This window comes from Hemicordylus capensis, chromosome 1 (genome assembly GCF_027244095.1).
Source record: "Hemicordylus capensis ecotype Gifberg chromosome 1, rHemCap1.1.pri, whole genome shotgun sequence".
In the NCBI taxonomy this organism is placed as follows: Eukaryota; Metazoa; Chordata; class Lepidosauria; order Squamata; family Cordylidae; genus Hemicordylus; species Hemicordylus capensis.
The window spans coordinates 121,494,703-121,517,464 of NC_069657.1; the positions used below are offsets into that span (position 1 = coordinate 121,494,703).

The 22,762-nt window shown below is 42.3% G+C and overlaps 1 protein-coding gene across 3 annotated transcripts; it reads right to left on the reverse strand.

Moving 5' to 3' along the window:
• Window positions 1-1,670: 1,670 nt before the first annotated feature.
• Window positions 1,671-22,401, reverse strand: LOC128339634 (vitamin D 25-hydroxylase). Of its 3 annotated transcripts, XM_053283881.1 has the most exons (6): window positions 21,868-21,991; window positions 19,339-19,428; window positions 15,908-16,049; window positions 13,199-13,831; window positions 10,845-11,174; window positions 1,671-10,034 (listed from the first exon to the last, which is right to left on the reverse strand). In XM_053283881.1, exons 3-6 carry the CDS (start codon window positions 15,912-15,914, stop codon window positions 9,856-9,858), a joined length of 1,149 nt encoding a protein of 382 aa, XP_053139856.1. In that variant the 5' UTR covers window positions 15,915-16,049; window positions 19,339-19,428; window positions 21,868-21,991; the 3' UTR covers window positions 1,671-9,855. The 3 variants fall into 3 exon arrangements, with proteins under 3 accessions (XP_053139856.1, XP_053139854.1, XP_053139855.1); XM_053283879.1 differs by lacking the exon at window positions 19,339-19,428 and having other exon boundaries at window positions 21,868-22,397; XM_053283880.1 differs by lacking the exons at window positions 15,908-16,049; window positions 19,339-19,428 and having other exon boundaries at window positions 21,868-22,401.
• Between the last annotated feature and the right edge of the window lie 361 nt (window positions 22,402-22,762).

Here is a 22,762-nt window from a genome sequence, read left to right on the forward strand (position 1 = left end):
GGGCAGCAGGGGCAGGGTCGCTGGAGTGGCAGAGTGGTTAGTCGGCTGCCATGTTCATTGTGGGCAGCACTGTGGGCACTGTAACCTCAAACTTTCTACCACACAGACTGTTAGCACTAAAAATGCATTCCCACCCCTGCCTCTTAAAAACCCAACTCTGAGGATCAGTTGTAAAATATCAGTTGGGTATCAGGGGAATATACAAACGGCACTTTTCTGGCATGCAGGCTAAAGGATGAAACCATGCAAATGGACAAAAAAATCATTTAAATAGCACTTCCTGAGTCCGAAATTTTTTTGCCAGTCCTTTAAAGCCCTGTTCAAAAGGGGAAAATAAAGCTTTTCTCTTTTGAACAGCGGTTTAAAGGGTTGCTGACATTTTTTCAAACTGAAGAAGTGCTAAGTGTCTCATGCCACCTAGTGAATGTTTGTGGGTGGCCAGGCAGGTTGGTCAAATGTCTTTGATTTTACAAGCAGTAGGATGCTCAGAGCTTATAATGGTGGAACGTTGTAAACACTCTCCAGCTTAACTGGCACAATCATGTCAGTATAATTTAGAGCAGTGTTTCTCAACCACCGGTCCCTGGACCGCTGCCGGTCCCCGAAGGGTTGAGTGCCGGTCCCTGACTGGGAGTCAACCCACCCCCAACTGAAATCAAGGCACTCACTTCCTCAATTTTGCACATGGCACGGAAGAGGAAGAGTATCACGGAGGCATGGGACCCTTCTTGTGCCTTGCCTCCACGTGCTGCTGAGATCTTCCTACAGCTATCTTATTCCCTATCTTTACAGCTTCAAACCGTATGCGATGCGGGGGCATGGAGGAAAAAGTATGGCAGTGGGCGCCACTTGAAGGGCTGCTGGTTCTTGCGTGCTCATTGTTTGCAGCCAAAGGTCGGTTGATTGAAACCCAGCTGCCTGTTGTGGTCGAGGCGCCTTGAGAGGGAACACTGTTTCCCTCTTGCATCAGTGGGGCTTGCTTGTATGTTGTTTTCATTGGCCCCATGTAGCTTTTGAATTTTTCTAATGGCCCAACATCCCCTCTCCATTGAGTAATCACAAGCACCTCCACTCCAGACATACTGGAGACAAATTTGTTCACCCAGGCTTTTAGATTCGGGGGTTCTCAACCTTGGGTACCCAGACGTTGGTGGACTTCTACTCCCATAATCCCCAGCCATAATGGCCAAATGCCATTGTTGTTGGGGGTTATGGGAGTTTAACTGAGGGACCCAAGGTTAAGAACCCCTAATATTCAATGTTTGCAAAAGATTCCAAATTTTATTATTTTAATGCTTATATTATTTTCATTCTAAACTGCCCAGAGATGCAAGTTTTGGGCAGTATAGAAGTCTGATAGATAGACAGACAGACAGACAGACTTGAAACCCCTTTACTAACTCCTGGTCGGGAAACTGCGCATGAAGAATGTAGCGGTCCTTGAAACGCTGCACGAAGAATTTAGCGGTCCTTGACTCCAAAAAGTTTGAGAAACACTGATTTAGAGCTCTCTTCAGTAATAGCAGATTTTCAATTCAACTTTTTAATGCTCTTTCAGCCAGGAACATTCTTGGCTACATTTTACAGCAATTAGTGCTCAGTAATCAGTACACGAGCCATCTGCATTTGGTTGGTGTTGGTGGAATCCTAATTTGTCTGATGAGACTATCTTGAATGAATGAATAGCTTTATTATGATCATTGATCAGTTATATATACAAACAGATGATACTACATTCAGATAAGAAGTAAAGCATACAGAATACACCAACATAGAAGGCTCATGTAACATCTAAAAAGAAGGGCTGGAGGTTAACTGCTGACGGATCTTAGTAGCAGCTGCACAAAATCTGGCAACCAATCTGCAAGGAGTGTGGCATAAAATTCAGCAGTCCAGCCGGGAAAGCGTGATAGCAAGGAAGAAATAAGACACCGGCTATGATTATAAAAAGGACAAAACAGCAGCACATGGTGGACAGATTCGACCTCACCTGAGCCACAGGGGCATTAACTGATTGGCCAGAGGGGTTTTTCAAAAACCTTCCACATAAAACCACCAATGGTAAGGCATATCTTGCTCTGAGGAACACCCTGTGATGGCTTAGTAAAGAGAGGGACAATAGCTAGCAAGCAGGTTCCTGGTTAAAATCACTGAGGCACCCTCTTATGGTCTCCGGGATGGAGCTTAAATTGTTCTGATGTTCAGTGTCCCAGAGCCTCTGTTTGAGGATCTCCTTGGCTTGACTATAATCTAATAATGACAAATGTTCAACAGAGAGGCCGAGTGATGACAATTTACCCATCAGTGCTTGTATCCAGGTGGATTGAAACTTATCGGCCAACATAAGAGGGTTAGGATGTCATTCTGAGGCATCATTTGGGGGGTGCCAACCACTCCCAAAATGACACCTCAGAAACAACAAAACCCTGTGCCCATGGGCTTGTAGTTTTGGGGGTGGTTGGCACCCTGTGTGCACTACACCACACCCTGCTCTGGGCTACCCTGGTGCCTCCTCCAGGTGGAGTTATGAGGCTGCTGAAATCCCCATTTTTCCCTATGGGGGAACAAGCTTAAAGATGTGCAGACTTCAGAAATTCTTTGAAAATAACCTCTTTCAACAATTTCTTTGAAATCTGGGTGGTAGCAGGTACCCATTAGGGCACTACCACCTGACCCAATCTTCTGCCCTCAAAGCCCCTTTTCTGCCCCCAAGTCATGCCTTCTTTAAAAATAACCTCTTTGCCCAATTTCTTTGAAATCTGGGTGGTAGCTTCCTTGCACCCATTGGGCACTACCACCCACCACAACCCACTCTGGGCCACCCTGGGGAGTTATAACTAAGGGTGTTGAAATCCCCATTATTCCCTATGGGGAAAAGCTTAGACACGCAAACTTCAAACATAATTTTAAAATCACCCCTCTGCCCAATTTCTTTGAGATTTGGGTGGTAGCTTCCACCCATTGGGCACGACCATCCACCCCATTCTTTTGCCCCTGGGATCCCCTTTTTGCCTCAAATCTATTCTGATTCAGAAAATGTGGGTACAAATTGAATCTGAGGTGATGGGGGCAGATTTAGACCCAAAATGAAAAAATTGATTTGTGCACATCCCTATTAAACAGGTAGTCACTCCTCAACATCTAGAGGCCCACCACGGTGTCTCTCAAAGTCATGATCAATTCAAAGCAGCAATTAATAGTTTGAAACCTAACTGTAAAAAGTTAAATTAGTGGGCAGTGGCTAAAATGGAAAAACAGTGAAAGCAGCATCCAAATTATTCAGCACGTGATGATGATGATGATGATGATGATGATTAATCTCCTGAAAGCCATCAGGGAGGGATCTTGATGGACTTTCTTGGGCAGGGAGTTCCACAATGAGCACATCCCCACCTCTCATAACTTCATCTTCAGTGGTTCAAGGTATCCAAAGCAGGGTTTCGCTTTCAAGATTTAAGTGCTTAGAAGGGTACCCAACCATGAGGTCAGGTGAGACAATGGCCTCAGGCTGTGACTGTGGGAACCCCACTCCCCCCCCCCATAGGCACTGCCTACCCACTTTTTTCCATCACAGCTGGTGCTCACGCTGGCTCTCAGACTAGGGTGGTGCAATTGGGGGCACAGAGAGGCTTGTTGCCTTTCACCCCAAGTGAAAGCGATGAATGCAACAAGCTGGCTAGGAACATAGGAAGCTGCCATAGACGGAGTTGGACTATTGGTCCATCTTGCTCAGTATTGTCTATACAGACAGGCAGCGGCTTCTCTGTTACAAGCAGGAATCTTTCTCAGCTGTATCTTGAAGATGCCAGGGAAGGAACTTGGAACCTAGATGCTCTTCCCAGAGCGGCTCCATCCCCTCAGGGGAATATCCTATAGTGCTCACACTTCTAGTCTCACTTTCATATGCAACCAGGGTGGGCCCTGCTTAGCTAAGGGGACAAGTCATGCTTGCTACCACAAGACTAGCTCTCTTTCACTCCGAGTGCTCAATTCATATTACTTCAAAGAGTGTTTGCAGCTCCAGTGTAAAAACCAAGAGCTACATTTTTGAGTGATTGATTTTATTTATATCCCACTTTTAGTAAAAGCTATGTGACTTACAAAAAGTACATAAAAATAGTAAAATAAATAGAGTTAATTTTTAAAAACCAATGAAAAAAAACCACACAGCAAACCAGAGTTCCATAGAACTTTCTGCCTAGAGAGGGAGCCAGCTGGATTTTCCACGAGGAGCCACCATTGAGAAGGCCCTGTCTCTGGTATCCACCAACCAAAGTTCTAATGATGGTTAGCCAGAGAGCAGTTCCTCTGTGGCACTGCTTAAAGCCTAGGCAGGCTCATGTGAGAATCAGACTATGGGTTACTTTTTAAAAAAACAGTCAAGTAGAATCTGGGAATTTTTTGGGGGGGGGGGACACTTGATATTTAGCAATAATAATGCAGGATTTGGAGCAGCACAGTTTTTACATCAGTGGAACCTGGTGTGTCAAACATACTTCATTGCCATTGATTGCACAGAAATATCAAACAGGAAAGAAAATTGAATGGTGGGAGGGTGGGGGGAAGCTATTCATAGAGTATTCTGTCTAATGCTAGTAATACCTATACATATTATGAGTAGTCAAAGCCAGCTATGTCAATTTACTGAATGGAGTTGTCAGTTCTTAAAGTCTGAGCCTGAGGTGACATAATTCTTCAATTCTTGATGGATGCAAGGTGTGTGGGTGTGTGTCTTGTTGGTACTTACTTCCCAGATAATTTACATCACGTTTGTTAAATGGGTAGTCACTCCTCAACTTTTGCTGGTCACCCAATTTACCTATTTTGATAATTGCTTTTGTTCGTAAATCTGTTGTAAGCCAATTTGACTATACTGTATATGTGGTACACTTACATCAAAATAAGTTTCTCTCATCCTGGTTGTGACTCATTCTTAAGTACAATATAGGTAAATTACTTGTGTGACTCATAGCCCTATCACTAGAGTACTGCATAGGCAAAATCAGTCTCACTGAAATGAATGAGACTTGTATTGAAAACCTGACTGGAAAATAAACCCAAGTGTGAATTTAATAGTTATTATCCATATTGCTTGCAATATTCAGGGTACTTCACAAAGAATTGTAATACTTTAGCTAAGCTAATTATTATCAACTTTTTGACTAGTGAAACACCCATGACCATGAGGGGTTGGGACTTAGGAGTAACAATGAAGAGGGCCTCCATTTTGCAATGATCCACACAAGGATGTAATGTGGTACTGCACATTCTGAATACAGATATACATTAAGCCCCTCTGTGGAATCCCTCTAAGGTGATAGGACTTTGCCATTTTTCCGGGGGAGGGAGGTGTTGCCACCCCCTCCCCCCATCCTGGAATCTTCTCCAGGAGTGCAGGAGAATGGGCAACCTGTCCTGGGCCCTCAACATACTTAGCAGCATGATGGGTGCACTAGGAGAGCACTAAAACTATGTTTTGCCCCAACTCATTAACACTATGTGGCCTTGGTACCACCTAATTCTTATTTTTCCCAGTTAGGAGTATCAAATATCGAAACAGAATGTAAAAGTGGAAAACTGCATGGACCTATTTCCCCTGCCCATTTAGAACAGACTACTAAGAGAAAAGCACTTCTCTTTCAGTCATAGCAGGAATGGGAGAAGAAATTAAATCCTGCAAAGTTCTGGTACTAGTGATTATGGGCCCCCCTGCTGAGCCTTGTTCCTTTTTCCTAATTTCACATATAATGTCTTAAAATGAAAGGTGTAGAAGTGCTATACCGTAGAGGGACATGAGAGAAGAGTTCCACAAAAGAAAATGCCCTTCACACGTGGCTGCCCGTTTGTGCTGACTCAAATAGGGTCAAAATAATGAAGCATTATGCTCCTTCTTGTGGCAGTATCCTTAATTGGGAAGAAAAGCTGCATAATAGTGATATAGGGGTTCCTTTGATGTTGAGCTTAACACATCACTAGTTATTTGATAGGCGTATTCCTAAAACACAGCTGTCCATGGATCATAATTTAAGAAGATTAAAAAATGTTAATGTCAAGATGTTGATGCCTTGTTAACCACAATTACTATAATATATGGCAGGAGAGAAAAAAATGTGGGGGTTTTGGATGCAGAATATAGTTAATTGAGATATATGGGCACATTCTTATCCCCCACCACACACACATCTTTTTTTAAAAAAAGTATAAGTCAACATTTCCTCCCTTGGACAAAGTCAGTAGTCAGCTAATTAGGTACTGCCCTTATTGGTTCAAGTGGTAATAAACTCTGTAGTTCTGCTTACATCAGCATGTGAAATTGTGAACAGAGTGACTTTTTTTGTTTTCTATTGCTTTTTATAAACTGTCATAAACCATGGTGTATGTGTGTCAGATGGGGGGAAATCATAACTAGAGATTCTTTGCACTGGACATGGAAATAGTTAGCTGTGCATTAATGTTTGTTCTATTACTGTGATCCATTATTTTAATGGGTTTAGCTTGCTCAGGGAAAATTGCTGGCACTGTAATGTTATAGTCTGACTGCGAGCCAAAATGTCCCCCTCTCCCCCCCGCTCTCTCATCATCAGACCTGCCATTCTCTAATGTTATCATGAGACAGAGCATGCCTTTTAAAACTGAACCTTTATTACAGAAATCCAGGAACCTATCTCTGCTGAAATTCTGACTGCAATAAGACAAAGATGTATCTTATGCCAACTGAGATATGCCAAGTGAAATACATACTAGCCTAAACTGCCAGTTATTAAATTTGCCATCAAATTCCTTATACAATCTTGCTAATCTATGGTCCATCTTTCTGTAGAATTCTCATTTTCCAAAGTGCTTAGACATGGTATTTCACATTAATAAATTCTGGATTCCATATGGTCCTTCAGCTATTCTGTCATACTTAAATTATAATTTGCAGGTAGCAACATTCTTGAAAAATTGTAGCTGGACTATCCACCTGCTTAGCAGATTAACTTTGTGGAAGGAGATTCTCTTCAGACCACACATACAACTGATGGAAGGAAGTATTTATGCATTTATATATGAAACACAAAATGTCAAATGAGGATAATTAGTTAATTGGGAAGATAGGTAGAATTAAAACTTTTAAAGAAACTCAAGTATAACATACTTCTTTATATAAATTATCTAAGGTGCACCCGTGACTAATCCCATGCATGGCAAATCTCACGAATGTTCGCGAGCAGAAGCACCGTGGTGATTGGGCAGTGGAGATTCCATATGTATTGCAGATAGGGAGAAGGAGCCTGTGAGAGCAGAAGCACCATGGTGATTGGGCAGTGGGGTTCCATATGCAGATAGGGAGGAGTGACAGTTAAGGGCAGTTGGAATGCAACTGTTACTGGTTGGAAGATATTCTTGATTGTAGAGGAGGGGTATATATAAAGAATAGTGGGCAGGGGTCTGCGAAGAGGGGTTGTGAGGGAGGAAAGAGCCCCTTCAGGAGAAGGAGGCCGCTGTTATATGAATTAGATGAGGAAACAAGATGAACAAGATCTGTTAACTCAGGAAGGGGAGGGAGAGAGAAAGGAGGAAGGGTGAGGGATGGGCCTGAGCCTGTCAAAGGCCTGAGGGGAACTAGCGGCCATGGTGGTGCTTAATGGCAACAAGGGCTCAATCAACCACTGCTGCTGTTTGGGGCTACTGAGGCCATTGGCGGAGGGAGATAGGCAGGCAAGGGACAGGCCCAGGACTGTCAGCAGCCTGAGGGGAACGAGCAGCCATGGCAGTAGGGGCAGTGAGGAAGGGCCTGGTCAACTGCTGCTGCTCCTGTGGGGAGGAGGAGGAACAGAGTTCGGGTGAGGAGGTCTCTGGGGTTGGGGTCAGCAGCTTGGCCAATAGGCGCAAGCAATGCTGCAACCAAGAGGAATGAGAGGGATGGAAGCAATGGGATGGAGGAGCAGGAGTGTGGCTCAGATGAGGGTGGAGAGATCTGAGGTGAGGGAGGCTGTGGCAGGGGGTGAGGGGAAGAGTCAAGTACTAGTGCACAGATGCTCTGCGCAGGTTAAGCTAGTGTGTGTGTATATATATATTTCTAAGGCATACCCATTACTAATCCAATGCATGACAGCTCTCATGAGAGTTCGCAAGTGAGCTGCCAGCAGGGGGAGAGGAAAGTGGCAGTGCCGGAGAACAGGCTTGTGGGCAAGGCAGAAAACAAGTGTGTGTGGGGGGGGGGTGGCGGCATCAAGCAAAGAAAATGGCAGTGAGCAGGGGAGGAGAACTAGAGGCACAGATGCTCTGCACCTGGCCCAGCTATGTATAAATAATGTAACTCATACTGTTTACAATAGTCTTTGCACAACACCTCTGTCCTGCAGACTCCAGAGCAATCCACATGATCCAGAAGGGCTTTGCAAGATCAGAAACATGTTGCTGACCTTCAGTGATGTGTTTCTGCTCTTGCAGAGCCCTTCCAGAGCATGGGGAGCACTCTGGAGTCTAGTCAGCTCTTGCAAACTGTGCTTGCACAGGGGAGTTGTACGAAGATGTTTATGGCTTTTGCTAGTGTTTCATAGGCCAGCAGTAAGGAATGCCTCTCATATGATGCATTTTAACTGTGTGCAATGGATATGTACCAGCCTCAACCTTTGTTCAAGCCGCCACTAATCCAAGTCATGAATTATCACAATACTATAAGGTTTGGGATATTATTTTATAGGCAGATTAGCCCTCATTATTCTATGTGTTTTGTTATGTTGAAATTCACTTTTATTTTTCTTGCAAAAATATTAGTCTAAACTTACTCGAATATCCTTCTCAATTAGAAAATGGGCCCCTTCTTTCCACAGCAGCTGCGCCCCTAGTTGGGCCCAGCCGTTTTCTCCTGCTCGTCCACCTGTCAGCTGCCCCCGGCCAGCCACCGTCTCCTCCCACTAGCCAGCCTCCTCCTCCTCCAGTAAGCCACCTTAGCTCCCGCAGTCCGGCTGCCTCCCCCTGCCAGCATGGCTCCACCAGCCGCCATCGCTATTTTCTGTCCTGCTTGTAAACTCTCATGAGATTTCCGCCATTTTCTGTCCTGCTCACGAACTTTCATGAGATTTCTGCCATGCATTAGAACTGGCATGTCTTGGAGACATAAGTATATAGATAGATAATAAATACTTCATATCTACTAGAAGGAATGTCCTATGAAGAGGTGACCAAGCAACCCCATTCAGACACTTAAAAGCTGGTTTTCAACATAGTGTAGAACTCATAGGCACTCAGCATAATTATGTCTGAGTTTTCCCCAAGCTCTGAGAAGTTTGCAGCATGTACACCTCACTCTGATCAATAGAAAAGAAGTGTATCCAGGCTGAACTACCTTGAATTAGTTGGAGGGAATAGCCAATCTGACCACTGCTGGATCAGATTGTCTCTGACGAGGAGGGAGCAGCCAGAAACAAGACAGAGGCTGAAACAGTTTTGTTGGAGTTATAAACTACATAGAACATGTTAAGTGGGGTGAACTTAAGTTTAGCAAGTGCCTGTACTGTCACCCTATCCCAATAATCTCACATGAACGCTATGCAATATTCACTAGAACAATCTCTAGTTTGTCTCAAATTAACTCTTCTACTTACGTCTTAGAAATCCATACACAACGTGTAGGTGGCTTTGTTATTTTCCTTTTACACAGGATATGATTTAGAATGTATGATCAAAGAAGCTTGAGTATTAAGAAATAGTAGCACTGGTTATATGTATAGTTGTAACATGCATCAATTCCCCTGGTTCTTAGAGCCTTGCACTTTGAACTGTTGAAACACCAAAGTCTTCTGTTGACAGAGACTAGCAAAGTATGAATGGACTGTTACAGGTTGGTTCTTATGCACCTGCTTGTGTTCAATAACGACTCTGTGTGCAGATGAGGTATGGATGAGGTTGTAATGTCATGCCTAATTTTGGCTGAAGATTTGGAACCAAACCATTAGGGAAATGAAGATGAAATCGTTGCAGTAATGAAGTAAAAAATAAGAACATTTCCATTCTGGCTAACTGTTCTCCTAAGCAGTGTCTTCGTCCTGAAGGAAAAGAAAAGAAAAGGAAATCTTTATTTAGCAACTTTGCTTATGTCTTTCACCAAAGTGTAGGTGTGAGGGATATATAATAAGGGCACAATAGAGGCACATTTTAAAAATCAAAGCATATTTTGAGAAGTCATTTGATCTATGCCAAGCCTAATATGAGTTTCTGTTTAAGAGCACATACCATTCTAAATTTTTTTTAAAAAAATGGAGAAATTCTCTATTACCAACTGGTAAAAACATGTTGCAGAAGAATGTGAACTAACATAAAAGGAGTAGTTCAGAAAATGCTTTCTTGTACGAATGGTGGAGGTGGGGGAAGATGGATGATGGTGGAGATGGGGGAAGATGAGGAGGTTCAGGGAACTATCCTAAAATCAAGCAGGCCAAAAGCCCTCTTTACTCAAATGTTTGAGCTGCAAAGGAGGACTTTCAGGCATGTAGTCAAGAGTGATGAAGACAGCAAGGAGGGATAAGAAACAAACCAAAAAGCGCAGAAAGTTGTCAGAAAATCTGCTAGCTAAAGAATGAGTTTTTACATCTTAAATTTGTATCTTGTATAAAAGGGTCAAATAGGACTATGATTGCCAAATGATAATGTCTGAACAGCTCAATTATACTTTTATCACCAGCTTCACATTGAAGAGGAATTTAAGCAACTAAAGTTGCACAAAAATGTAAATATTGATAAAACCAATATATTTAGAATATTTTACTGTTAGGTATGTTAAATCTTGCTGACCATAACATCTTTCATCATAGATGTATTTGTTGTTTCTAGACTTATGGATAAGTATGTACTCTTACCTAGTGAAAAAGGAGTTAATGCTTCCTTCTTGACAAACTGTCCAGAGCTGTCCAAAAATCTCTCAGGACAAAACACTTCTGGGTTACTCCAGTACTTTTCATCAAAGTGTACAGAATAGAGATTTGTAATTACTGTAGTGCCTTGAGGAACAGAATATCCACGCACAATTGTATCCTTAGAAGTTGCATGGAAAATACCTAGTGGAGCTACATTACAGAATCTTAAGATTTCATGTAGCACTGCCTCTGTGTATGGCATTTTACTTTTATCTTCTAGGCAAGGTGTTTTGTTTGGCCCCACGACTAAGTCAATTTCTTTATGAACTTGCCCTGTTAGAGAGAAAGCTTTTAGTTTATCAAGTAACTAGTCAAAATTTTTAGACATCTCCTTTAAACCATTTATTTAATTTATTTAACATATCTGTATACTGCCCAAAATGCAAATCTGATAAATAAGAAAGCTCAATATACAATATTAAGCAGGGCTCCTCACTAAAGTAGTTTAAACGTTTGTACTCTGCATAGAGCTACGATATACCTACTGCTCTCTTTTGTACTTTTTTGGCCTTTGGTCCACTTTGTAAAAATTTCCTCCTTTGTACCTAATATATGCACTTATCACTCTTCACATGGTGAATTGATTATGCTCACAAAAACTCACTCTGCAATAAACTTGTTAATCTTTAAGGTGCCGTGTTTGCTACAACAGACTAACAGTACTTCTCCCCTGGAATTAGTCTGATCAATCCAATCTTTCTTCAAATTAAATATCAAGCTACCTGGAAGTTATTCTGGGTGTTCCATGTATGATGATCATGCCCGCTGCCCTCTTCCTGTTTGCACCCTCCTCTGGTCCACCCCAGACATTAAGTGACCATGCTATCACTCCTGCAATTGGAGTGGGAAGTTTTGCAGCCAGTGCACATACAATGGAAAATGAGTACCCCTAATAATAACGGCTAACAGCCTAACAAAGAGGGCACACTTTGAAGGACTACAGGGATGTGCCAGGAGCCCTTGTTTAACTCTCCTCAGCTGCATTTCCAATCTTGCAGAGTTCTCAGAACTCTAAGGACTCGGGCAGAACAGGACACACGCAGGGGGACTGGGGGAGTTGCATGAGGGCACCTGCCACATGCCAGCAGACCCTTGAAGAGCACCCACTTCATTAGTCAGCCAGTATTTTAAATACTTTTGGGGCAATCCTTGTAATAAAGTTAAATGTAGTTTTTAGTACTTAAAAAAAACCATTTTAAATCTATCTTATCAAGACAGATAGTGCTAAAAAGTCAAACCCTGAATGATATCTAACAGGATAATAAACAGCAGTCATAGTAGAGATACACTTATGAAGGTTTGATGCCTCATTTTTCTCTTTCCTCTGACTTTCCCCTTAACCATGTACAGCAACTGCAGCCACTGAATCATTTTCTTTCAGTTGTATGTGAACTGCTTTGAGATCTTAGCCTGAAAGGCATATACAAATAAAGGTTATAGCATATTCTTGGTATTCTGCAAACATGGACCAGCTTTATCTCTCTTATTAATTTTACTTTTTAGCTAGTGCTTCAAAGCATTGTCTACAACACAGGTTGCTTGTGTCCCCAGTAATTTGGTCATTCATAAACTGCATTGCAGTATGCAACGGCGTGTAAAACTGTTCACAATCTTGGGTAGTGCTGACATCTTAAGATAAGTCCATCTCTAGTCCCCAAGGAAGGCTGGTATTCTTAAATAAGTTTCCAGTCTTGCCAGCACTGCTTAAAAATGGTGAATCGAATATCTGATAGATCCAAGCACACACGTAAGGACATTCCACAGTAAATCTGTGATCTGCATTTTTTTTCTGATCGTCTAGCTTTGAATGCAACAAGTGCTGTCTTTGTAGAGCCTATTTTGAAATGTTACAACTAGTCTGTTGGTGTCATATGAAGAAACACTTTCTACTCCTCTTGCTATTTTTTGCAAAAAAAAAAAAAGGCCAAGAAAGGCTATCAAGTCCTTATGATAGGAACTAACATTCCTTCCCAATGACTAAAGTAATTATCAAATTATTTGAGTTTATAAGCCCCATCTATCTTGGTAATGCACTCATGCTATCCTAGAGTGGGGGGGAGGGGGTGTATAATACTTCTGCAAACTGTTACCTTCAATATACCACGACCATGCTTCAGGAGAATGAAAATATCCAAGATCTTCCAAGAGTAAATAATATATGGATATATTATGGTTATAAATTGTACCAAGTGATGCAATAGAATACTGAGGCCTTAAGCATTGATAATAGATGATGCTAATATACTGCTTGGAAAGCAATCAAAGGCAAAATATCAGTACAAGGACATAGAGCTCACCTTGAATATTAGGATAAAGAGCCATGAACAACACTGCCCATCTTAGAACATTTGTTGTAGTTTCTGTTCCAGCAATGATAAGTTCTCCAACAGAGAAAATTAAGTTTTCCATTGAAAATGTGGACTCTGGGTCATTTTTATTTCTAGCCATCTCATCTAAATATGCATCTATGAAATGCCGAGGTGACTGAGGTTTCCTGTTCTGTGAGACACGCTGAATAAGGCGCAGCAGAAATGTATACACTTCAGCTGCATTTCTAAAGAGTTGCTGATGTTTTCCAAAGGGCAAGGCACCAATCCATGGAAAAGCATTATACAAAAATGCTGAAGCACTTGCAGCTAATTCAATGTTTTCACTAAATATTTCAATCATATGCTGAAATTCAGTGTCTTCATATGAAAAGCGTTCTCCAAAAATTATCAAATTAGTAATATTTGAAACTGCATTTGTTATCAAGTGTTTCAGATCAAAAGGCTTGCCTTTATAGGTATCAATGGCCTCAAGAAAAATAACTGATTCTTCCGATATTTTGCATTCAAAGGACTTTTGACCGTATCCAAAAATACGAAAGCTGGTTACAGCTAATTTACGATGTTCTGTCCAACCTCTGCCATATTTGGAGTTCAATAAACCTGAAATACACAGAAGTCAATATGCTTAACCCGGATGTCACTTAATTGCATTTTCTCTTTCATCTCTGTTTTGTAGATTCTAGGATTTGTAGTGATGAGCTCTAAAGTGTGCCATCACTCAGATTTCAACTCCTGGCACCCACAGAGCCCTGTGGTTTTCTTTGGTAGAATACAGGAGGGGTTTACCATTGCCACCTCCTACGAAGAATGAGATGCCTTTCAGCATCTAAACTTGTTTAAATTAACCATCTTAAGACTCTCTGATTTGGTGATATAGAAGTGTGGTAAACAAACAAATTCCATTCAGTTAGTATGCAAACAGCACTTTGGGATCTGCAGGTGTGCAAATCTGTTACTGTTAGTGCTGTTCCTCCTCTATTCCTTCCCTCTCCCACCTATCCAACTAATGGGAAGTTTCAGGACAGTCTTTCACTGAGAAAGCTTCCTTGACTGGAGAGAGTATTTAAAAGGTATAGTATTTTTGTAATAGTAGGTTTATTTACCAATCAAAGCAGTTTGCTTTCTCCCTATATACGCTATTTGTAAATAAGATATTTAAAAATACATTTCTGTTTTCACAACCTAGACTGTGGGGCAAGCTATGTGCTGCATGAAAATACATATAAAGAAAGTTCCTATTATGAGTAAAAGTTTAAGTAAAGGAAAGGGGATTTAACCATTTATGCACCAGCTTTTTTGCTTTTTGGTATCACTTCCATAAACTGCTTTCCCTCCCACATAAGATTCCAGAGGCATTTGCAAGGGTCTTACATGAACTTGATGACACTAGTTTCAACTTGACTAGCTAGTGTGAACTACAGATAATTGCCACATACTGTAACACTTTACAAAATATTTTTAAGCTACAGGTAAGATATGCAATTCAGCTATTTCTCTGAAAGCTGACAAAAGGAATGTATAATGTGTGACAAAGAACATTTGATAATGTTCTCATACAGCCAAAACATTAAGTCTAGGGTACAATTCAAAGTTGAGCACTTTAAAGTTCCGCTGATATCAACTGGAGAGTTTAGCACATTCTTACATTTTCTTCTATTGAAATCCATGGGACTTCAGTGTGCTTAACTGAGAAAAACGAGACATTGGCAGAGTTCAGATGCACTGAGAAACTGGAGGTCCCTTCATCTCCATTTTCCAAAGCTGCACGTCCGAACTTGGCAAACCGGAGTTGAGGGCGAAGAGGGACCTGCAGTTCCCTCGCCAAACTTCACTTTATACCTTCAGTCAGAGTGGAGTTTCACCGCCCTTAACTATGGTCTTATAGTGCCAGCACAACATTTGAATGCGAGCACCACAGTTTGGGCCTGATGGGCCTGAGGTTGAAGGAGGAAGCTCCTCCCTCATTCCAGCCCAATTGGCTGTGGGTCTGTCCTGTCAAGAAGGAAGCCCACACAGCCAGTTCCCCTGCCTCTCTGCAGTCTCACTGATAGCAGAGAAGCCCTCTCCCCAGTGTCCTAATGCAGATGGGAAAGCAGGAGCAGAACCGTGGGTCTGTTGGACTCGCGGTTCCGTTCTACGTCTAAACCTTGCCAGAGAAATAGATGTTAAATTTATATTTTTATATGATATATTAACCAGAATCAGGTCCTCCAAGGCCATCATTCCAAGAACACTGTTGGGTAGCACTTGGGCAGGCAAGGTCCACATTGTCATTAACAAAGTGACTACAATAATGCCATGTTGCAAAAAAATGTTTCTTCCTTATTCTCTAGCATTTTTACTTTGAATAAGTTTTTCATAATTTAAGTGAGCAGATTCTGTTTTACCAAGTTTTCAGAGAATAGTAAAAAAAGATTTCCACTGCAATGCCATTTCAATTCCTACAGCTACTAGATTATATAGTTGCACACTTTAACTGATCTTTAGGGGACGTCATCTGTAACTACCACTTTTTTGTGATTCCTCTTGAAGAATATTGCAGACCAAGTTAATATTATGAATGAAAATCCTTCAGCATTATTTCCTTAAAGTATGATTCTAGGAAAATATTTTAAAGCAATATGTAATACAATCACAAGCCTATATAGAAACCACATTCATGACAATAGCACATACCTCCCATTTTTGTTAGCTTCTTGAACAAAGGAAGAGATGGCCTGTCTGCAAAAACCTCACTTTGCTGAACAAGGCATTCTTTTACAGCATCATAGCCATTCAGTACAATAGCTGAGATACCTCCAAGATCAAGACTAAAGATCTTCAAAGAGAATAAATGATATTGCATGTCACTTTCAGTAAGTCTAAATATTACTTTTTTCCTTCTAAATGTTTCTTGTTCAGCTCAAAGTATACATTATTTGGCTGCTTAACACTGTATGATTCTCACGTGTGATTTTGCATTACTAAGGACACAATACTGCTTTTTGTACTGCTCTACATATAACTACATCTCCCCCGATTACTAGGTTTAATATAATTAGATTACTAGCCTGAATTATAATGATGCAGAGATTACTAAGTATTACAGCTTGCTTCATTCATAAGAAAGTGTGATATGTCAATATACAATTTAGCAAACTAAATCAAGAATATAGTCCTTCCAGTCCTGAATGTTTGATAACAACCAGGCTTTCACATATGATGAGTTCCCTACTTACTACTTCCATATAGGAAACAGTGGTCCTTCCAATTTTTTTCATCTCTGTGCGGAATGAGTTTTGTTCTGGGTGGCAGTATCAAGGCAGTGTGTGTGCACCTGCATTCAGAATGGGGCCTTCCTGATTCAACCCGAATGGGATTTTAAATGAACTAAGCGGATATTAGTGATGTGCATGGAGCCGCAACTTGGTGGTCCAGCACTGGGGAGGGGGGCTCTTTAAGGGTGGGGGAGGGTGTACTTACCCCTCCTGCCACTTTTCTCCTTCCAGTGCTCCTGGCTTTGGACACATTTGGGGCGGCAGGATACCTCCCTACCCCCGCTTCCCCCGTCCCTCAGCTAAAAGCTTTAAAAGGCTGACCGCTCATCACGTCCGTGCACCCCATGCGCGTGCATGTCTGACGCACGCATGGGACGCATGTGCACAGTCAGCCTTTTGAAGCTTTTAGCCGAGGAACGGGAGTTCCTTGTTCAAACGCGTTCAAAACCAGGAGTGCTAGAGCGGAGAAAACGGCGGGAGGAGTAAGTACACCCTCCCCCGTCCTTAAAGGTCCACCCCCTGGCGCCAAACCACCAAACCGGCCCCAGGTCCGGAGGCCCTTAGAATGGGCTCCGGACCAGTTTGTGCACATCCCTAGCGGACATCCAAAAACTACTGAGTGCATGCATGTGCGCATGCCTTAGAGGGAACAGTGGTAGGAAATTGTATACAGTATACACCATTAACTATCACATGAGATGAACAAACATAATCAGCAATGTGTTTCTTGGCATGAAGTAAATCTGACAGTATTAAGCTTCCCTGAGTTACAATTGAAGGAATCTTACAACAAAGTTTATTTTCAGAAATTTGCCAACACTTTTGGCAGACTGATATCAAAAACATTGCCATGAGGTCATAATCAACCACATAAGACATATGAAGCTCCCTTGTACTTAGATTATGTGCTAACCTAGCTCAGTATTGTCTCTACACTGACTGGGAGCAGCTATCTAAGGTTTCTGGGAGCAGACTCTCCCAGCCTGGGGGCTTTAGTCACCTTTTTTCAAAATTAAACTAATGAGACACGACAAGAGATCTATAAAATTATGCATGGTGTGAAGAGAATGGCTAGACAATTTCCTCCCCCTCTCTCACAACACTAGAACCAATGATCATCCCATGAAACTGACTGCCAGGAAATTTAGGACCAATAAAAGAAAGTACTTCTTCACATAGCGCATAATTAATCTATGGAATTCTCTGCCATGAAATGTGGTCATTGCTACCAGCTTTGGTGGTTTTAAAAGGGACTTAGACAAGGGGAGTCAAACTGCAGCCATCCAGCTGCTTTTGGCCTACAACTAGGGATGTGCTCGAAACATGATTTGGTGTCCGAATCGCAGGCACATCCCTTTAAAACCAAGGGCTTACACTATCCCTTTACAGAGGGCAGCAGGTCCATTTCTGCTCCTCCTCCATCCGGCACCACTTCTGTAATGGTGGCACTTCCCCCAGTTATGACAGCACGCAGCGGGGTATTTCCCAGCTGCCCCTGCATGATGCTGGCTCACACATGGCCGCTGGACATGAGTAATTCGGATGCTGAATCGCATTTCAAGCACACCACTACCTACAACTCCCATCATCCTTGGCTCCTGAATGGGGATGATGGGAGTTGTATGCTATCAACAGCAGGAGGGTCACGGTTTGACACCCCTGACTTAGACTTGTCCTCCATTAATTTGTCTTATCAATGGGTACTAGTCTTGATGGCTATAGACTACCCCCAGGTTCAGAGGCAGGATGCCTCTAAATACCAGTTACAGGGGAGCCACAGCAGGAGAAATGACATGCCTTTATCTCTTCCCTCTGGAAAGTCAAAGACATTGGACAGGCCACTGTGGGAAACAGGACTAAACAGATCTTGGGCCTGATCCAGCAAGGCTGTTCTTACGTTATGTTACCCGGCAATGCCTGGGAGTAAACTTGAGACATCATGCATTCAAAGTGTGTACTCTATCACTGAATTTCAGCTCCCCCTGGCATCACCAAATAGAAAACCAAGCATTAGTTGTGATTTTGACACTCTATAAAGCTGCACTGTGTTCTAACAATTGATATTCTTACAATTTTCCAAAGAGTTCCACACCAACATTGTCAATGCTGCATATAAAAGTGACCCCTTCAAAAATTAGTAAAATAAATTAGTATCTGAGAAGTTATAAGCATGAAGATGTCTTTATTTGCCTTCAGCTGATGCAATTTTGATACTTTGAAATAATACTGAAGCTCTCTATGGAGCCACAAATTAGGACTTGAGAAAAGTAATGTCTTCATATTTGAGCACTCACTATGTAAACATAGCAGAATGAACTAAAAGGAAGGGGTTATGGTGACACCTGAAGTACAGACATATTCCCTAAAAGAATCTGTTAAACAAAGCTTCACATTCTGATGTTAAGAACTACAGTATAGTAGCTTCTTTAGTAATAGCACTGCCCTCTGCTGCTACCACATTTCTGCTTCAGGTTCAATGTGATTTGATATGCCACAGAACTGTGATGCTGCTTCATGAAAATGTCTCGTTTTAGTTGTTTCTGGAATCTCATGAACAGAAATACGTGACATAACTGCCAACTGAAATCCGACTGGGAATTTGAAATTGTTCTGATTTCCAGGATGCTGAATTAAGGCACATAGTTGAATGACACTGCAAAGCCTCGGTCTTGCCAACTGGAAGAGACCAAGTTCAATGAGGAATGTGATTTTTTTTAAAAAAAGAAAAATTCATGTTCTCTTTTGAATGCATACATTGGACTAATATACAAGCTACCATATGACCCATTACTGACTGTAGAATTTAATAGTAATAAGCATCGAAATTTGAAGCTTTAAGGGATTACTAACCTTCTGCTACTAAACATTCCCTCCCTTTTCTCTTGTGTGTGTATAATATTGAAGGGTGTCAAATTCAAAATTATTTGGAGTTAGTGGCACCTACAAAGTGAAATTCTACATGAAAATTCCACCACTGAGTCACATTTTTCAATAAGCAGAAAATTCTTAAATTTCAAACCATTAACAAAAATCAGGCACACAATCCCTAAAACATTCACAAGTCTTCAATATGTTTATTTTATTTAAGGCAAATAAACAGATGTAGACAAATATATATCTGTCCTCTACACTTTGACCCAAAAGAATCATGTTCCATGTTCCGAGTGCTGGATTTAGGTCAGATGCTGTTCTCCAGGGTATAACAGTGCAGCCACTTTCACAAGTGAAGGGAATAGTTTCAATTATGATTTTTTTTAAAAATGTGTTCATATGTTTGGTGTGGTGGTGAACAAAGAAAAACAGTTTTAGTTCAAATGGCAGTCAAAGAAATATGACTACTAAAGTGGAATGGCGTAAGGGACACCATATTTTCCTGTCCGTGAACAAATGTTATGCATATCATTTATTTATTATTTATTTTATTTATCATATTTTATACCATCTAATATATACATCTCTAGGCGGTGTACAAAATTTAAAAATATAAAAGTCAGATTAAAATCCACAAAACACAATAGCATAAAAGTTATTAGAACAAATTATTAAAAATAATTTACAATTTACAAAGTTACAAGCCTGCAAAAACAGGTGAGTCTTGAGGGTCTTCCTGAAAACAGAGAAGCTGATGCTCTTTTTTCAGCGGGGAGCATATTCCAAAGCCCAGGGGCAGCCACAGAATTGTTAACTGTCATTGACACAGAAGAATGTAGCTTCCCAACTGTTCTCCTAGGTGGCGATGGTTTTTTTTGGGGGGGGGGGAATTCTCTCCTTAATTAGAAAATAATGTCCAATATATTTCTAGGAGTACAAAAAGTTAATATCTGTTTGTGCATAACACCCACCGTGCCTTCACTGTCTTAAAACAATTTAAGTGCCTTGGATGAATGTGATTTAACACTGAGAACCTCTTCACAATTGTGTTTCCTATGGCTGTGCCACTGTTACCCACAGTAAATATGAAGAACATTAAAGACAGACATGTCTCTAAACATCAGGTACATGCATTGGGAATCCCTGATTGCAGGCCCTCTGTGTTCATATCACCTGTTTCAAAGTATGATTTGTGTGCAGGTTGTAACCTCACTCTTCAGTGCCAAGAAGTCCAGTGCTACATTACAAAGGGAAAAGATGTTCTACTTTATCAGAGTTCTTCCTTCCCTTATTCTAATAAATACTCTTTTTTTAAAAGAAGAAGAAACTCTATTCTCAGGAATTTAAATAAAGCCCAATGCAGGTCTCTACCTCACAAGATAAACTTGAACTTAAGAAGTTTTGATGCATAACTAATTCTGATACTACAAATGCTAGCTTTATTTGTACATTGTCCAGTAAGTAAAATAGGAAGAACAAGTCCTGAGGCACCTCAAATGCTAAAATAAATAAAATGTGAGGAATAAGAATTTGAGAGCTATACCCACTTTGTCAAGCTCAGGAAGTGTATGTAAAAACAGGCTTTTGTTAGGAAACTGCTGAAATTGTATTAGCAACCCATATCACAGGTTTGATACAAAGACACATTAAGTACTTTAAAAATGCTATACAAGTGATTAATAACAGATACAAAAATTTCCTGGTTGTGTGTATTTTATCATGACTGTATGCATTTTATGTATTCTCTACCCCCAACAAAAATGCTGAAATGCCTCACATTCTTATGCTTAATGCATGAAGTTAATACTCCAACCCTAGCACTGTTTACTCAGAAATGACCCACTCACCTCCATGTGTCTTATGCTGCTGAATACATCCTTATCTGGAAATAAGCTCCACTGAATTCAGGGGAACCTAGTTCTGAGTAAACATGCGTCGGATAGAACTGCCAGGATTGCATACTAAACCTTCCTGGTTCTTCCGGGAGGGGGAAGCTCGAGGGAATCTAACCAAGACGCTTAACTGTCAGTTTACTGTTCTTTGCTGCTTACATAACGCGTTCGTCTGGCACGCGCTTTACAGTTTATACTAAGTTTGCACGCCCAGTTACTCTACGGGGCATTACTCTAGTTGAGTTCCCATTTCACAAACCTCCGGGTATAGGTAGAGCACTTGCCCGAAGTACTGGACAGAGATGTCGGAGCTCGGACCCAGATCCAACAACAAGGCAACATAATAATTTTAATGAGAAGCCTCAGCCATTAAGGGGGTGGAACCCGTCATAGTAAAGGAGCCTCAGTATAGGAAGGCAGCCAGAGGGGGCTCAGCAGCCGAGCGGCGGACAAAAGGCGAGGAGGACCTTGATCGCCTCAGTCAAGAGACCCGGGGCGGGGGTGTGTGTTTGCGTACCCCTGAACGCAGCCCTGTGTGCCCCCCAGGGGTTACCGTTCCCTGCTGCTGGCTCTGCCCTTCCCTCCCGCGCCGGGTGCTGCTGAAAATGCCAAATACCTGCCCGTGGAGCTGACTCTGCTTCTTCATGTAGACGTGAGGCTGCTCGGAGGCCAGCGAGTGGATATTGCCGATGAGAGGCAGCCCCGCGGGGCCAGGCGGGAAGCCGACAGGCCGCCTCTGCTTCAACAGTTGCCTCACCACCAGCAACAGCAGGAGCAGGAGGGCACCGGCGGCGCCCGCAACTGCCGCCGTCGCCGAACTCACCTGACGCCCCGCTGTCCACATCCCGCTCGGCCCCTCCGGCAGCCCACCTCCACCGCCCGCCCAGCCCTACCACAGCGCTCCCTCGCCGCATCCCCGGCTGTTTTGTTGCGTCGCCTGATAGGACGCCCACGCGGCTTCTCTAGCAGAGTCGAGCTTGATTGGCCGGCTCTACACTCCGCCTACCGCATCTGCCTCTGCTTTCGCGCCGGAGTTCTAAATTGGTGTGGCTGGAAGTTTGGCGCAGTGGTTGGGAGTTGCAAGGACCGCGGCGGCTTCTCCGTTTCGGTAGCCGCAAGTTCTTCCCGCTCCACACCCTCCCCCCGCAAGTCTAGGTTACTTTTCGGGCTCTTGCTCCGCAAGCAACCGCCCCAAACGTGCTGCTTACGCAATAGGCGGCGGGGCGGGAACGAATTTTAGTGGGCGATTGAAAGCAAATCCAGGCTAGAAGCAGGTTCCCAGTAGTTTATTCAACACAGAGACCCCTTTTGGACAGTATAGTACTGCAACCCGCCCACTTAATTGTGTGGGGGAGAAGGGTGGGCGCGCAAGTCTTCTTATCTCTGCCCCCACCATTGCCTAAGTGGGGTGGGGGCAGTGCTCGTCTGAATCTTGGGCAACCCCGAATCGTACATTCACACCACCGGGAGACTCTCTCGTACAAGACACTAATCTTGTCCAGGGAGCCCGG